The sequence below is a fragment of the Salminus brasiliensis genome, chromosome 20 (assembly GCF_030463535.1).
Source record: "Salminus brasiliensis chromosome 20, fSalBra1.hap2, whole genome shotgun sequence".
In the NCBI taxonomy this organism is placed as follows: Eukaryota; Metazoa; Chordata; class Actinopteri; order Characiformes; family Bryconidae; genus Salminus; species Salminus brasiliensis.
Window position 1 is genome coordinate 22,066,201 of NC_132897.1, and position 18,690 is coordinate 22,084,890.

The 18,690-nt window shown below is 41.5% G+C and overlaps 1 protein-coding gene across 2 annotated transcripts in view; it reads left to right on the forward strand.

The window, feature by feature from the left end:
* adgrv1 (adhesion G protein-coupled receptor V1) overlaps nucleotides 1–4,908 on the forward strand; it is a 187,865-nt gene extending 182,957 nt beyond the window's left edge. For both annotated transcript variants that reach the window (XM_072664705.1, XM_072664706.1), the window contains 2 exons: nucleotides 1,223–1,397; nucleotides 4,443–4,908. In XM_072664705.1, the coding sequence (XP_072520806.1) occupies nucleotides 1,223–1,397; nucleotides 4,443–4,561 (294 nt within the window). In that variant the 3' untranslated portion in view covers nucleotides 4,562–4,908. The remainder of the gene's footprint in view (nucleotides 1–1,222; nucleotides 1,398–4,442) is intronic.
* Nucleotides 4,909–18,690: the final 13,782 nt, after the last annotated feature.

Below are 18,690 nucleotides of genomic sequence, written 5' to 3' on the forward strand. Positions count from 1 at the left end.
TAGACACAACCAAGAACAATTATTTTGTTTAGAATTTCCGACGTGCCTTTTGTCCAAAAGGTATAACTTACTATTTGGAATTACCTGTTTAACAACAAATTATTGATATGTTAATAAAATAAATCATTTTTGGTGCCCTAGTGAGTCACAGTTTCCACCTAAAACAGAATAAAAAGGGACTTCCATACAAGAATGGTGCCCATTACTGGGAGATCACGAGTACCCCTGCCCCTTTACTGAGCATGATGCTAGCCAGCATGGTGCAGCTGGTGTGACAGAATTGCCCGTTGAAGTTCTCCTGTTAGCGTGTTGAGCAGTCCAGTCAGTCCAGTGTTGTTGCATTAGCGGCAGTTGGACAGGATGCGGTGATGCTTATCTATGTTAGTCTTTACCCTCCAGGCTCTGATTGGCATTGTTTGGTGGTTGGTGGAGGAGGGGGTGATTGACTATGACTACATTTGAGGAGGAAAAGCACACAAATATGTTAATTTACATGGAAGTTAGTAGATTAGTAGATAACCCCCTCAATTGGCCAGCCCCACCCACACAAAAAGTCTGTAAACTGTGGGTAATTAGGGCATGTTTAGTCAATTTTCCCTCAAATTGGGGAACAGAATCACAGAAGTGTGGTACATATATAGTCCTGTGCAGTGGTCTCTGTTTATGCGGCCATATATTATTTACTGCATGTGTACTCACATGTTTGTTAATTATTGGTTTATAATAGTAATAATTATTGGTAAATAAAAGAGAGAATGAATAATTGTCTAGTTGGTTGATTCAGTAATAATTGTAAATGTTGTTCCAGATATCCCAAATAATGTATATTGAGGCGGATAGGCCTACAAGAAATTACTAGAAACAGGTAATTGCAGCAAGTTGTTAACCTTATAGTAACTGTTTCCAAAATATTGGAACTGCTAACGTGTCAGCTGCCCTTTACCCCATTCATCATCGGTCAGTTTCTGAGCACATGGCCACTGTAGACCAGAAATTATTTGGGAAATGGTACAGGTCCATCAGTAAGCACGTTCTAAGTGTTGGATGGTTATATATTTTATTTGTGCATGTCTAATTAAGATGATTACATATTCCTTTTGCAGTATCAGACGTTTGATATAAAAAGCCCATGTTTGGATACACTGAGAAGCTTGTCCTCTTTGAAGTAAATCTGTTTACTGACCTTCCGTCTGTTTCTTCCTTCATGTGCGTTGGTTCTTAGATCTCTGCAGACTGGGAAAGAGCGTCTCTAAGGCCGAGCAGCCAGCCCAGCAGTGCGTTCAAACAGGGAGCTGAAAACGGCACTTATCCTTCTGAGGGCGGCTTCAGTAACGCCAATTTAGTCCAAGACGAGGAGTCGCAGGAGTTTGATGACCTTATATTTGCCTTAAAGACCGGTAAGACCTTCCTGTAAAATCATACCATCATGGCTTTCTCGTCACACAACAGTATCTACTGCACTCCATTTGATTATATTAAGGCTAATAGAGCTGGAGTTTACTAAACTATGCCATCCAGCAGTGCTGAGTAGTCAGTTGTCCATATGTACAGTATACTACACTGTATATACAACACTGTGGACATGTCGTTTCCTGTCACAGCTATTGAAGAGTCAAAATTGAAGTTTATAAACTTAAGTTGTACAACTGCAACGCATCAACAGTAGTTACATTGCTATTGCTTGGGTTGGTAATGTTTAATTATTAGTTATTATACTCGCATACTATAAAGTGGGACCAAACATAACACATTACAATAAATACAAATAAGTAATTCATTGTGATTAGATGAGTGACCATTTCCCAGCCTCTCCTTAAGGAAGTATTTCCAGTTCCTATTCAATGCCTAGTTCATCTAATTATCTAATTGATTTACTATCTAAAGTCCTTCATTAGAGTAAATCAGGTGAGCTGCTGGTGGAACTTCTTCCTATAGCCAACATATCAGTAACATCACTGGCTGACTACTGGATTCATGTTTACTGGTATTTATTAAAATGTTACCTGGTGGGTTTTTCTTTAGACAAAAACACACTTCCTGCTGAGATAAATAGTTTTTAAGCATTTTCAAAGGCTTTTCAGTGTGGCATAGATCTTTTCTTAGTACATTAAACCACTATAGATTTTCAGTTGTGCTGCTGTGAAAGCCTTTTGGGGTGTGCCATCAATGTTTAATGAGAAGGAGCCCTTTTTGTGTGCCGATGCATCACTGTGATCCATTACAGCTCAACTTGACTATTTTCCCATAATGAAGGAATGGCTCCGTGCTGAGCGGTATAAGTAGACGCCGTTATGGCTGACGATGTGCACCTAGACTGTTTATCGAGGCTGTTCCTGAGTCTGTGTTTGACGTTGGAAAGGGTAGACATTCAAATGGGCAAAAATACTTCCACTTTGCTCCTTGAACTTTCACCAGTTCATTGTCCCTTCTCTGAGATGCCTTTTAAGAACTTCTTTAAGGAGCACAGACTGCTGGGAGCTGTGTGAAGAAACATAAAAACATAAGGACAAACGAACCGCATGTACTTGGCTTCCAGAATGCTGGTTGCACTGTTGATTGAGTAGTCTGGAAGGACATGGGATTTAACCGTCCAACAGACCAAGTCCGAAAGAATCCAGAGATCCCATCCAATTCTTTCAGCTGACCCAGGCATTTAGTTGCTTAAACAGCTTGTATGATCTCCATAGAAAAGCCTTACCAATAGAGTGAGAAGGTCTGGAGCAAGTTTTCCATGCCCAGTGCTGACCATGAGGTATAAAGACTCTCCTAGCATTGGGCTGTGAAGCAGTGGACCTGCGGTCTCTGGAATGACTGAGCTCTGTTTAATACATTTGGGATGATTTGAAGTGGAGTTTTTGATTCTGAGCTGATCCAACTTCATCCAACATCAGTACCTGACCTCACAAAAGTTCTTGTTCTAAATGCAGTCAGAGCAATGTTCCAACATGTACTGTAAGATCAGAGGCTGTTACTGCAGCTAAGGTTGGATAAGTTCCCTATTAATATCATTGAGAGACCCTTGTAAACCATGTCAAGAAGAAGACAATAGAAGATGATGAGCTATATAGACTATATGGACTCATAAGCTAGCTTTAATGACCGATAGTCAAAATCTAATGAAATGCACATTAGAATGTAGGACATTCAGTATAAGCAACAATTTGTTGTTCTTATTAAAAAAAAAAGTGGCTTGGCAGTAAAATGTGCTACCACTATGGCCCGGGGGGTCATTAGTTCGAATCCCAAGCCATGCTGCTTTGCCATCAGCAGCCAGAGTCCACGAGAGCAAAATTGGCTGTGCAGTCTCCAGAGAAAGTGAACATGATTTTCCCCTTGATGACTTATGAACTAATTTAGCTCTCAGTACAAGTCTAAGACCTGGTGGGTGTCTTTGTTGCATAATCTCTGGCCCAACAGCCATGTCAGCAGCTCCAGCCTCACCAGCCTGAAAGATGAAATATTAATCCCTACGTTCAGATATTCATCTGGAGTTACATATTCATATTTACGATATTTAGGAACTTCATCATTTGCATATTTCCATCCCAGTGGTAGTATGGTTGCGGTAATAAAGGTGGTATATTTGTGTACATGCCACCTGAGAGTCCACACAGTCCACAATTCTGCTCAACACCCAAAAGCAAAAATCCACGAGGATTAAAGAATACATGTTTTATGCAAGGAGGAAAAGGATTTAGTCTGAAGACATAAAATATCCTAAAAATCATTTTCTGCTGTAGCTAAATTTTCCTCCGGTCAGCTCTTACATCATAGTTTTAAGCTGTAGCTGTGAATACTGTTATTGACGTTGCTCAGGCCTACATTTTACTGCTGCGGGATCAAACGATCGAGCAAGAAGCTTCAGTCTTAAGTGATTCAGCATCAAGCTGGATGAACGGCTGTAGGAAAGTAGACCGTGTTGCTCTTTCTGAATCAATATTACCACACTTTTCCGACGCCATTGCTTCCTGCGATGTAGCAAACACCTGAATAATGATTGAGGTCTTAAGTTAGTCTTAAATTATAAAATAGTAGGTATAGAGTAGGTGGGTAGAATGGACCTTAATCTCCCCCCATTAAATTAGCGCTATGCTGCAGCCGTCTGTTAGCTGATTACAAGGAAGCACATGCTAAACTTCACCTTCATAGCTCTGGTAGCATTGTTTAATAGAGGAATCCTAGGTAGTGAGGTAGAGTAAATGTGGGAAACATTGAAAGCCATAATGCTAAAAAAGTTCTGTAAGGCCTGTAAAATCTTAGAAATCCTGTCTGACAGTTACTGAAAATGACCACCTTTATGGATAGAGCATGGATGGGTTGATAAAATTTTGATATAATATAATTGTTTAGGGGTGCTAAAACATTTGAATGATACTAAACCATGTGTTTGAATTTAATTAGTTTGTCTTTAATTCTTCATATTATTCTGCTGTTGTCTGCAGGGTCTGGCCTAAACATGAGCGACAACGAGTCAATCCCCGGCAGTCACGACGGAGGGAGTGTGGCGAACTCTCAGATCGTAGAGCTGCGGCGGATTCCCATCGCGGACACACACCTGTAACCTCGCTGCTTTTGTACTGAACGTGTAAACCAACCGACAGTATTTTGTACTTGTACCACCATTGCACTAAATTGGAGCAGTTTCTTCTCTCTTAGTTTTTTGAGCTGTTCTTTTTTTATACCAGGAATTTGTTGATATTTCTGACCTTTTTATAAATATATATATGTGAATATACCATATAATTGTCACCACATTCATTTTGTGACGTTTTTAATGGGTCTGAGATGTAAATATCCTGTACTGTAGATAGAGAAGCACACGCGTGCACACACACAGGCTGGCCCCGGAGTTCAGCCGCTGGATTTGTGTAACACAGATAATAAATAATTCAACAGCTGTTTTACTCAGGTTGTCTGCGAGTGCATCTTTATACCCCTAGCTGTGATTTGGAGTGATGAAAGTGGCTGTCTGGCAGTTGAACAGAGAGGTGCTTCAGGGGTTCAGCTGAAAGAGAGGAGCTTCTGCGTGATTATGTAAAGCTTTACAAACCTGTTGGACGCCTTCACTGCCGGGAACTTTTGTTTATACCCTATATGGTGTCATAGATGAGCTGGTGGCACGCAATGTGTTGTCATTGCTTTGCAGTGAAGAGAATATTAGGTCAGTATCCTTTTAACAGCTTCCTCCTACCCTCCTGTTATGTAAGGGTTAGGAACAGTAGTATCCTGGTCATATTTACCCATATTGGCATGTTTACGATCCAAAAGTTAAATATATTTCTCCATAAAATATGATATTTTTCTCAGTTGCTATTAATTTAATCAGTATTCTGTGTAATCAAAATGCAATTTTTTCAACCAATTCCCTATTTTGAAAACAGGAACAATGTATCTGTCTAAATTGTGTAATTTTACCCTTTGTAACCTTTATTCAGTGTTCTATATGACCCTTTGGGTTGCACACACAGTAAATTTGTGATTTTCTATTTATATATTTACTACAATTAATAAAGCCCAGCAGAAAAAAGGTCCCTAAAAAAATCTACAAATATTTTCCTGTGTTTAATAAACTTTAAAATCTAACAGTTCAGTTTGACCCGCATCGTAACAGAAGACCTTGTTTACACCTGGTCACTTCATGTGCCCTGAGTATCAGGATTATATCTGGATAAGGCCAAACCATATCAAAATGAGAGTGTAAACGCACCCAAGACGAATTTAAACCACATACAAATCCGATCCCTTAAACCACTTGAAAAGGTGGTCTGAGACACGTTTGAGCCACGTTATAACCATGTAAATGCACTCATCTCATCAAGACACATTCAACAACCAAAAGTCCTTCCAGTACAACCCAAGCGCCAATAAATCTGCATATCCTGCCACCGTGGCAATCTGATTTCAGTCTGACTAACCAGCAACACATTTGACCACCATGTGGCTAAAATCCTATCAGGGTACAATCCAGATACTAGTGGCATGAAGTGACCGGGTGTAAACGTGGGTCTTGGCGAACTGTACATTAGCATTTAGCTATAGACATGAAAAGGCTCCTTAAGGTTATGTAACGACTGTTATTCACTGCTGTCCTCGAACAGTCCAGAGTCCCCACTATTATGGCCTACACGTGAATCTATTCAATCTATATGGAGCACAGTTCAGATCCATATTGCCCCATGTATGGCCCACATTGCTGACTTTACATGACCCTGACCTTTAAATGACTCTATGTACAAGAGCTAGTCGTATGTAGGAGTCATTTGCACAAGCAAAACCCTCAGTGCTGAATTGGCACCTGCAGCTGTCTACAGTTGAGAGGGTTAATTCAGCACTGGGGATTTTGCTGTGTGTGCTGATATCTTTAGGTTGGCAAGCAGGTTCAGCAAGTGAAGCCAAAGTATGGCTAGTCTACTGGTAAACAACAAAATGGTGGTGGATGTGTATCAGTGTGTCATCAAGTGATAATTGAGTTTTAACTGCACAGTGCTGCATTGCATGTCCAGGCTATGAATAGGCCTCCTACTCCTAAACCCACAAAAATATTTAAATATTACAGTTGATTTGAGTGATTAGGTTGGAATAACCTGCGAACACATAGATGGACGTTTTTTTTTTAGGCTAATTCATGGTTTGTAGCTTAATGCAGATCTTAAATGAATATTTGACTTCTTATAATTGAGATTGAGTCGACACCAGCCAGGTTGGGTCCAGTTTGAACCAAATTCTGAGCTCAAGGTCGGACGTGTTGTGCATTCTAAGATGTTTCTCTGCTCACCCAATTGTGCAGAGTGCAGTTACTGTAGCCTTTCTGTCAGCTCCAACCGGCCTGACTGGATGTCTTGTGTTGAAAATCCCAGGAGAACACACATTTCTCCATTCTGAAGACTGACGAAACCATTACCTGAAGCTGTTGGATCATATCCGCACTGCACTGCTGCCAAACCAGTCCTCCCAACACTCTTGTCAGCTGTTCCTTCAGTTTTGCAGGTTTCACAGAGAGCAACTTTCTATGCACAGTTGATAGGAGCATGCTTATTTGTCTGCAAACTTTTGACTACACTTTACTGAGTACTGTGTATATGTGGTCTGCTGTGGCCCCAAGGACCACCTCCGACCTTACACTGACTGGGGTTTTTTAAAGTCAACAGCTCCATAATGCAAGGCCTGCTCGTGTTTGTTGGAGAGGTAGTCTGAGGCCACTTTTTGACCATGATTTACTGCTGGATCGAGTGTCTGTGTTTGCTTTCTGGAAGCCCAAAGGAGGATGAAAGAAGATACAATCCCTCTCTCTCTCTCTTGCTCTCTCGCTCTCATTCTCTCTTTCTCTACCCATTTATTTCTCACCCCCAGTCACATATTAACATGTATTAAGCATCCCTAAGGGTGAAAGCATGCACCCTTCTCCCTTAGAGCAACACAAACCCTGACTGAAGTCTCTGTGAAAGCAGTAGGCCTCTCAGCAATACAAATAAATAAACCGGCTTGTGATTTAGCGCAGCTGCTGGAGTTTGTATTCAGGCTGTGTGTTGCCTGGACAGTGAAAAAAATGATAAGGAGCCTATTCTTCATTCAGTGAGTGCTGTGCCTGAGCGCTGGACTGCAAGGAGAAAAAGAGTTGAGAGATGAAAGAGCAGGACAGATATACTGGCCTTCAACTTCTGTAAGAGTTGGTTGGAGTGTGTGTAGATGATTTTGTGATTCCATACATTTTTGGAAAACCTGAGAAAAACAAGGCGTACCTATAATGTCATGAAAAAGATAGTGTGTTTCACTTTTTTGGGGGGTTTATATATATATATAATTTTTGATTTTTTTTTTTACCTAAATGAGTAAAATGACTTTGGTTTCTGAGGTAAAGTCAGTAAGACATACACATTTCTCATCACATGCAGGTATTTATTTAGGCAATAGAGCATGAGAGGAAGCATGTCATTTGCAAATTGTTATCATGCTGCCGATCAGCACATCCAAGATGGTATTCACGATAACGTGACCTCAAATGATCTACTCTTTTCTTACAACAGTTTTGTGAAGGCACAAGAAACAAAACCATACAAACCCCAAATATTGCTTGTATGTTTTTAATATTAGGCAATTTCATCCACCACAAGTGGTGTAGCGCTTAGCCACCATTGGTGAATGCTATTTTTCACAGTTATGACTGAAATGGATCTTAACATCCCCTACTGCACTATTAAGTTCACGAAACAATTTTCTTTTAGTGTCGGAATTGTACAATGGAAGTACAGTGTGATTTTGAGGGCACTGTAATAAATATAAGCTCTTAATAACGAGACTTGAATGCTGCTCACCACGCAGCAAAAAGGTCACTGCAGTTGTTCACTGACAATTAAAGCAACATCATGTAGAATTTGTTTACAATAACTGCTCCACTGGCTTGTAATAAGGAGAATGGGGCCTATTTCACTGCTGCTCCGAGCTTGGCACTCTGCTAATTGCACTATATATTGGAGAAACGGGCAGAAAAATGTTCACTAGAACTGTGTGATGTTGCTTAACTCAAGTTATATTTGTGTACAACCCTGTAATATTACTCAGCTGCATCAGAGCACATGCTTCTTACATTTTCAGTGACAGTTTTGTATCTCTCAGCTTGTCCAGAAATGCGTGTATGCATGGCTAAAAGTGCAAGTTCCACTTCCTTACTGTAGGGGGAGCCCAGGAACAAGAAATACCCATGCTTACATAATGCTGCTTTAAGTGTGTGGCCTAGATAATGGTGGTTCTAGTCTTTTATGCCTTGAACCACATCTGAGACAGAACAATGGACACCTGGCAGCAATAACAAGTGGGGCGGGGCTAGATACTGATATTGCTTGATACAGTAAGGAGAATGAGGGCAAAAGCAGACATGACGGGATTATTACTGACATGCCCTACCCAACTTGTACTTGATGATATCATTGCCCTAATGGGCAAATCACCCTTCCGAGTTCTTTGTATGGGTGCACCCTGCCACCCCCGGCAAGCTGCCACCCAGGGTGGCTGCCCATATTGCCCATACCTGAATCCACTACTGTGCCTACTTGACATCCACTTCAGACACAATCACGCTGTTAGCAGATATAACAACACAGGTTCATCAGCGAGAGAGAAGGTCTCCATATGATACTGGCTCAGTGTTGCTGATGCAGGAGGAATCAGCCTGGTATGGAGGTTTTGAGATCTGGCCAGTCAGTCTGTCCAACGGTGGCAATCCAAACACTGGAGAGCTGTCAGCAGCCACTTGGACGCTAAGCTAAGGAGGAAACACAGACAGGAATAGCATCTGGATCTCTCCCTGCAGTCTATGCTGCTTGCTTTGGGGAAAGAAGTGTGTATTACATCTATTAAAGGAACATCATGCATCATGCAAGTGGAGCATTGTGACACAGCAAAGCAAATGCAGTAAGTCACACTTTGCCTCGTGTGAAACTCCAATTCCAGCACTCTGTCCCCAATTGTATTAAAACGTAAGGAGAATTTGCTGAAAAATGCCTAAAGTGTTACCTAAGGGCTTTTTTAAAGAGAAACCAGTATACACCCTTATAATTTCCCTCATGTAATCTCTTGAAAGCGTGAAGGGTTGCATAAATTTCCTTAACTCTTTATTCCCTTAGGATTGTGATTTTTTTTTTAATCCAGAATCTCATAGACCATCCGATTAACGAACATTTATTGAAAGCGTGCAGATTTGAAATTGAAATTATTAGACAAGACAACTTTATTTATACAGAAACTTAGAGAAACCAGTCTGTAGAATTGTGATGAGCAGAGAAGCATCTCAGAATGCTCAAGATGTCGAACCTTGAGGCAGATGTTCTACAGCAGCAGAAGATCATGTCGGGTTCTTATTCTGTCTGCCTAGAACAGAAAGCTGAGGCTGCTGTGTGCACAGGCACACCGAAACAGGACAGCTGAAGACTGGGAAAATGTAGTCTGGTTGGATTCATCTCCATCTCATTTCTCCTGAGGTACACAGGTGATGGGGTCATAATTTGGCACCAGCAACATGAATACATGGACCCAACATCCTTGTGCAAACGGTCTAGGCTGGTGGAGGGGGTGTAATGGTGTGGGAAAGTTTTTCTTGGCAAATGTTGGGCCTGTTATACACCCTTAGAATGTATTTCCCTTAGGTCTTTTAGACCTACTGTACATATTTGACCATTATTCATTTTGTGTGATATTACAGCACATTTAAAAGACATCAAGTGTCAAACCAAAGCAACCAAAGTGCTGCACAGTAAAATAACCAAATGCAGGAGAAGGCAAAAAGCTTCCTAACACAACTAGGTAATCTAATGCTAGCTGTGTTCTAAGTGAGTTCCAACAATGTAAACACCAGCAGCTGTGTTCAAATATACATATCTAAATACATATACATATAACATTAAAAAGGAGGACACAGTTTCAGTGATGGCACCTACAAAAAAAACTGCAGAAGGTTATGTAGTTTTGCAACTTATTGGACAAGTGATGACAACTATTGTGAGCTTCAGACGGCAGATTATTAGTCTTAGTTCCAGACTAAACCACTGTCCAGGAAGACGAGTGACTGTACAGAGAGAGACACTGACTTGAACCAACAAGTGGTTCTGCTGGGATCTGATGAGCTGTCTTTTGATTCAGCACTTTTCTAACCTCTGTTTAAACATGCAGCCATCTGGGGCCTCTTACAGTCTTTACTATACACACACACAGAGCTCTGGGCCTGGACTATACAGGCAGGGTTTACTCAGAGTTCCTAAAAGTCATGATTCAGTCTACTCAGCACGTCTAGTTCTTTCTGTCCATGTCTGTCTGACCACCTAGCTCTGTCTCTCTGTCACGCTCACTCTATTACGGCACACAATACCCCCCTTTTCTGACTTTGTTATGTGTATCCTATTCATTTCTGTTCTTCCATCACATTTTTGGCCGCCACTCAACAGTGTTGAAATGTGAGCTATTGCTTACTGCTGTCCTGCTCTTGGTGTTTATCATGTCTACTTGTTTTGAAACGTCTGGGTTCGGTCCAAGCCAAACAAAAGCCTTGCCCTTAAGGTCTTCATGCGTGAGACACACCTTTCCTCATTCATCTGAATGGAGTGACCTGTTTTCTGCGTTCCTTTGAAACTGCAAAATCTGTTTTGTTCGGCACCACTTCTGTAACAAGATCTGCTCCTGATAACTCTTAATAGAGTATCACTTGCCTGTTACCATTCTTTATTCCCCGCACCTTAAACTTAAAGCAACGCTATGTAGCATTTTTAAATGCATCGTGATGCTCCTCTGACCTGTAATAAGGTGAGTAGTATCTCGGTTGTTGCTACTCCAGGATCAGCACGCTGCTAACTGCACTGTGTATCTTTGGTGAAGCTGGTAGGGCAACACTTGTGAGAACCTAGCAAAGCTGTGTAACCTGAGTCATATTTGTGTAAAAATCCTTTAATATTACTCTGCCATGTCACTTTCTGTGTCTGTATTTCCAGAAATGCATGTGTAAAGCATTTCCTTTAGTGGTGTCTCGGCACAAATTACACTTCCCGACTCTAGCGGGAGCCCACAAACAAGAACTACCAATTCTTGCATAATGCTGCTTTAAATCATAAGCAGAGCAGTGAGATTCAGATCACCCATGTAAGAAACCCTCAAACAATGACATTGTTACAATTGTAAGGAGAAGCAGTGCTTGTATTTGACTTTCCTCTATTTGTCATTCAAGTCAGGTTTAGGCCATAGTTAGAAAGGTTTTACATAAGCACTTTATTAAGAAGACCTACTCAATCATGCAATTAAAAAGTCAACCAAGCATGTGGTTGTGGTATAAAGCATAAAATCACACAGACCACAGGCCAGCAGCTTCAGGTCATGTTCTTATCAACCATCAGAATGAGGGAAAAATGTGATCTCAGTGATTTTGAGCGTTACTTGATTGTTTGTGCCAGATGGGCCAGTTTAAGTGTTCTTAGAACCGCTGATCTCTTGGGATTTTTAGCACAATGTCTCAAGAGTTTGCTCAGAATGGTGTAATAAAGAAAACAAACACCCAGTAAGCAGAAGACTGCAGACCGAAACACCTTGCTGACCTGAGAGGTCAAGGAGAATGAGGTCAGACTGGTTAGAGAAAGCTGCCAGAAAGGCTACAGTAACTCAGAAAAACAGTCTGTGGAATTGTGGTGAGCAGACAGTTGTGCTGGATCAACTGCAGGGATTACAACTCACATAAGAGTACAGGAATGAAAGGGGCTTAAGTGTCCAACACTGAGACCTCACTCAGTCCTTCCTAAAACTGCCCCTTCCCCCATTACGATTCCCCCCTGTAAATCACATAACCCCTCTATAGAGTCTTTCACAGTGGCGGCCTGCTCTCCCCCCCTCCCTCCTTGCTTTAGGTGAGCATTCCCAGGGTCCCGCACTGGCTCTGACTCCGCCCTGAGCAAACAGATCGGCGGAGGGGTCACAGGGCCTTGACCCCCGAGGCTGTGCACACTCACAGATGGATCAGTTCCAGATGAGTGCACACAAGTCAGCGGGGAGGGGGGGGTGGGGGTGTCAGAAAGCAAGGCCCGTCTTTCCAGCTGAGCTGAGACTGCAGCTGCTGCTACTGCGTCCGACACAGTGCCTGGACAGCCGCGCACACTCACACAGCGGGGCTGAATGTCCCTGTGGGTTTGCGATGAGCAGTGAGGAGATCAGCATTGAGCTGTGGAGCAGTGGAACTGTGTTCTCTGGGCTGATGAATGAGGGTTAAGTGGTGTAACTGTGTAAATGAGTTGTTTTGACAAATCATGACTTTAAAGGTGTGCAATTTGTTCCATGTGAGCTCAACAGGATAAGGTGTTGAAATTCTATGAAAATCCCAAAGTTTCCTAAAGCATCTGAGCTTGCCAGCAGGTGACAGTTGTTTGCTAAGTGGTGTGTTTGCAGTTTCAGTTTCGGTTTCAAGTGCGTAAATCGTCAGGGTCACAAGTGTATGTACAGTGCCTTGCAAAAGTATTCACCTTCACCTTTTTATTCACCTTTGTATTCACTTTTTTCCTATTTTGTTACATTACAGCCTGTAGTTAAATGTTTTTGTATTGTATGTGAAATGAGAATATATAATATATATATAAACATTTTTGTGGAATAACTGAAAATTGGCATGTGCATATGTATTCACCCCCTTTGCTATGAAGCCCCTAAAAAGTTATGGTGCATCCAATTACCTTCAGAACTCACATGCTTAGTGAAATGAAGTCCACCTGTGTGCAATCTAAGTGTCACATGATTGGTCAGTATGTACACATCTTTCCTGAAAGGCCTCAGAGGCTTCAACGCCATTAAGCAAGAGGCAGCACTAACCAAACAACACCATAAGGACAAAGAAGATCTCCAAACAAGTCAGGGACAAAGTTGTATAGAAGTACAAGTCAGGGTTGGGTTATAAAAAAAATATCCAAATCTCTGATGACACCCGGAGCACTATCAAATCCATTATCATCAAATGGAAAGAAAATGCTACCCCAACAAACCTGCCAAGAGCGGCCCGCCCACCAAAACTCTCAGACCGGGCACGGAGGGCATTAATCAGAGAGGCAGCACAGAGACCAAAGGTAATCCTGAAGAAGCTGCAGAGTTCCCAAGCAGAGAGTTTCTGTCCATACGACCACAATAAGCCGAACACTCCATAGAGCTGGGCTGTTGTAGGCATGTTCTGGAAATTAAACAAACCAGGCAACAAACCAGGACTCAAAGCTCAACTAGGAAGTGGATAGTAACTGCGCATACTGACCTTCCTTGAGGAGAGATCTGAACTTACTGCCCCCAAAAAACGACTGGGCCAGAGAATTTCCATAACAGCATCTAGTCTAGTGGGGTGTTCCTGGTGTGCAGTGGTCAGTACCTACCAAAAGAGTTCCAAGGAAGGACAACCGGTGAACTGGCAAAAGAGTCCAGGGCACTGGGCACCCAGTGTTCATTAATGTGATCCATGGAGGCCCTGCCTCACAGCTTACCAGAATTAAAGTATCTACTGCATCTATCCAGCCAGATACCACAGGATGCCTACAGAGGCCTTGTGGAGTCTATGCCTTCAAGGTTCAGAGCTGTTTTGGTGGCACAAGGAGGGCCTACACAATATTAGACAGGTGATTTTAACGTTATGGCTGAGTGGTTTATACATACCTGCTTGATAATTTGTACACAGAAACACACACACACACACACACACACACACACACACACACACAAGGAGCTATTGTGTTAGCAGTAGTAGACAGCAAAGGAAAAGGCCTCAGTGTAGCTTGTAAGCAGTTCAGCAGATTCATATAGTAGTTACCATGAATTCCATGAGTACTGAGACTTGCTTTAATTGCCATGATAACACATCTAGGCACTTATATACATTATATACATTATATAGAATGTATATTAGAATATTCAGAGCATAATAACTGCTGTGGATTAATCAGCGCTGTACACAATGGCATATATCAAATGCAGTTCATCTAAATTTGAGACAAAAAAAAACAGCCAGTAAGAAATGTCAGCATTATTTTTCCATTGCATGAAGAGACTACCCTGGCCTACTTATGTCATGTCAAAATGGCCATGTTGTATAATCTACTTAGAGGTCCATGATACTTGAGTCAGGAATTCTAGCTGTCTGACCAAGCATAACTCATAACTCTGTGAGACTGATCTGTCTTTAGGTCAGCTTGCCAAGATGTTCAGACCGTCACGGTGGTCTTGACACTTACCCTGGCAAGACGAAGTGGGTTACCAAATGCAGGAGAGGTTATGTGAAGATGTGACCTGTACAAATAGGCAAAGGCATGCTGCTAATGAAACCCTTAGCTATTTCTGACGGCCTAGATAATCCACATAGCGAAACAACTGTCCAGGTCATTTTAGGAGTCTGTGAGTAAATAAATAAATGACTGTGGACATGGTGGATATAGTCAGTGCTGTGTGTATTGAAAATGACTTTATTTAAGGACTTTATTTACTCCCTAGAAGAAAAGTAGACTCAGGTATACTAAACTTTATTAAGTGGTCAATTCTAAAATTAATGTATTGTACATAAATGAAGAAGGTAATATAGCCAAAAAAATAAATTACAGTAGTTACAATGTCCACATACATTTAGAAGTTGACTTATCCCAAAAATAAAAAACACATAAATTAATTTTAGAATTTCTGAAAAACATACATTTTACATAAATTCAGTTAAAATTAAATTATATACATTTAGAAGTAACATTTAAATAAAAAGGCTTTTCTAAAAATTCTAGAAATATTTGTACAATATCGGTTTGTTTAGAAAATAAGTGCATTTGCTTAAAACCTTGTCATAAAGTACATTATTTCCTTTTATTACTTAGAGTGTCTCTGTTGGTGTTATAAAGAGTCCAAAACTGAATCTCCCCCCAGCCTCTCAATAACCTACACTGCAATATCAGCCCATATTGCATGTATGTAGCTGTATATGTGTGGGCATGCATGCGTGTGTGTGTGTGTGTATGATGTCAAAGCACACATAGCAGATGACACGCAATGGCCATGATAAGACATTCCTATGGTGCCAAGCCGGCAGGCCATAAAGCAGTCGCAGGAACAGAGCAGCCTCTATCTCCCTGTTACTCACTCACACACACACACACACACACACACACACTGTCTCTCTTCTTCCGTCCCACTCTCTATCTTCAACCTCCTCATCTCTCTTTGAATCACCCAGCCAGTCTGAACCAGTTTTGTTCGGCGTTTTCCACTTCTGCTGCTCTAGCGTGACTCATGTGAGGCACTGGGGACAGCTAATACCCATGAAGCTCTGTCCAGCTTCAGCCCAGGCCTGAGGGTTTACATGGATGCATCAGGTTGCTATAAAAGAACCAAGTGTGCCAGATTGCCTCTAAGGGCATTTAGGAGGAGAGGGTGAAAAGGGGGTTGTTAATGGGGTAAGAGGCCTAAACAAGGGTGTGAGAAAAGGTGAAAGGTCACACCAGCGTCTCATCAAAGAAGAACTGCACAGGGACTAATATTTCATATTTAGCAGGAACCAGGGCCGCTACAGGAGTTCACAAAGGAGCTCTAGTCTAGGGCAATCCTATACACTTTACAAAGAAAACACTTCTACAAAATCCCTGTTATTTAGGACAAAAGTATTGGGACACCTGCTCGTTCATCGTTTCAACTGAAATCAATGGTATTAAAAAATAGTTCACTCTGCTTTCATTGGAATAGTTGTCTCTGCTGTCCAAGACATGCTTTCTGCTAGACTCTGAAGAATTGCAATGAGGATTTGATTGCATTCAGCTACAAAAGCATTAGCGCGACCATGGTGTTGGATGATCACCACCCCACCTCCCCCTTAACTCATCCCAAAAGTATTGGATAGAGCACCAACCAACATTCCAGAGAACACACGTCCACTGCTCCACAGCTCAATGCTGAGTGGCTTTATGTCCCTCTAGCACACACCTGGCATTAGAGATGGTGCCAATAGGTTCATGTTTATCTGCTCCAATGTCCTATTCTATTGGCAGCACTTCTGTACAGGGACTAGACAAGCTGTTTGTGTGTGCATTTGCACATCTGTGTCAGCAATGGGTGCAACTTAAATTAGCTGAATGCATTAATTAGATGGGGTGTCCACAAACATTTGGGCATAGAATGTATGTTTACCTTGTCAGTTCATGTCTCAGTTAATAGTATAATCATATCATATTATATTAAAATGACTTCTGTAATCTTATATAAAAGCTTTCTGACCGTTGCCCACCTTCATGAGCCATATTTAATGACCCACTCATCATGAAATGCTTGCACAATGTACAGTGAGTTACGAACCTTCTGAGATTCAGACTCTTCCTGAGGCAGGTCACAAAGTGCAGCTTCCGCCTAAAACTGATCTCACATGCAACGGGTGAGAGGCAGCTCATCTGCAGGCATCAATTGGGCTTCTGTGAGGAACAGAGGGTTACTGTCTGCAAGAACAAAGGCTGGAGAGAAAGGCCGAGAGCTTTCCTGAAGTTCAAATGGGTTGTTTATGACCTACAGTGATCGCGCATGCTAGAACAGCTAGAACAGTTCTTTTAAATCAACCTGATCTTGGCTTGAAAGAGAAACTGCTCTGCCATTAATAGTATCACACTGTGCTCCTGACATCCAATCAGTTAAATAAGAGATTTATTGCTGTATACTTTTGATATTGTTACTTTATATCGCATATCCTTGCATATATACGAATGTGCCTTTATAATGCTGTAAAAACGTTATTGTAAATGACAGAGAGAAAGTCCCATGAAAGCTTGATCGAAAGAACTGTCTGATGAGCTCTTTTAATACACTGCATACTGATAAGGTCAGCCCAGACCACCCACAACACCTGTTTCACACTATAGAGAAATGGCGCTGTGTAAAACTGTGAGCTGTAAAGACTCAACAAAGCAGTTAGATAACCGCTCAGGTATGTGTTGCTTCTGGACCTTTCTGAAAAACACTGCTGGGCAAAGTAGGACAGGTGGTCCCTAAAAGGCATTGATTGATCCAACTAAGACTTAGCTATGCCTTCAAAACACCCCCTTTAAATCAAGCTAAAAGAAGGCTAATCTAGCAATGGACGTTTAGCCACTTAAAGTGCCAGGAAAGACGTAAATGCTCAGTTTGAGATCATCTGACCACTCTGTGTGGTTTGAGGTAAGTGTGTGATGAATTAGGCATATAGTCTATTATTCTCTTTACTAAAGGAGCCTTTCTTTGCTAGTTCTAAGCCAGGCCATCAAAACATGATGATTTGGGAGGAGATAACTCCGAGAACTTTGGGCTGGAGAACTTTCAGGTGGCTTCTGCTTCTGTGGAAAGAGGCCAGTCACCCCTCTCTGGTAAGAGGAGTTAGCAATGAAAACCTTGAGAAAGTCAAAGGGAGGTGACAGGGCGGTTGCAATGACTTATCATAGACACATGAACAAGGTATAGATGGTATGTAGAGGATGTTAGATTGGGAGAAGGGACTTCATACATGTTCCTCTATGTGTGATTTTAAACACAAATGGTTGTGTTTTGTTTGTTGATTTGTAATGATTTGTAATAATTGAACATATTAACAGGCATGTTAGAAGTTACATAGCAGGTTTCGGAGTAATGCCACATGCAACCCTTTCTGTGACCATTTTGATAGCATATAGTCTGTTCACAGCGAATTCGTACACCATTAGCTTCCATTGCTTATCAGGTCCATTAGCCTCATAGCTCTGTCATTAAGAATTGTACTATTTGCCAAACTATGTCTTTTAGCAGAGCATGTCAGGAACATGTATTTTGTATGGTTTATCGTAGGACATGGTGTCTTCAGAAAAGACTGAAACACACCAGGAGCTCTGAAATTTCAAGCTTTTGAATTCATACCATTCACAGCAGATAAAAGATTCATCTGCCCACAGCCTGCAGCACCCAGAAATCCAGCTGGAACCGGATCGCTGTTCTTGTTTTTGGTCCTAGGGAGAGATAACCTTGAAACTTTCTACAAAGTAGCTTCATGTGAAAGTCTGAAATAGTTGCTTGTACTGTCATTATTTTGTTCTGGGATGCAAAAGTGGCTTCGCTTGAAAGATTGTTTGGGCGAATAGCACAGTGTCACAGTGTCTTACAGAACCTTATTGAGTCAGGATAAGAGTTGTAAAGCCAGTCTTTGTACACAAGCCCTATCTGAGACTACAGTAG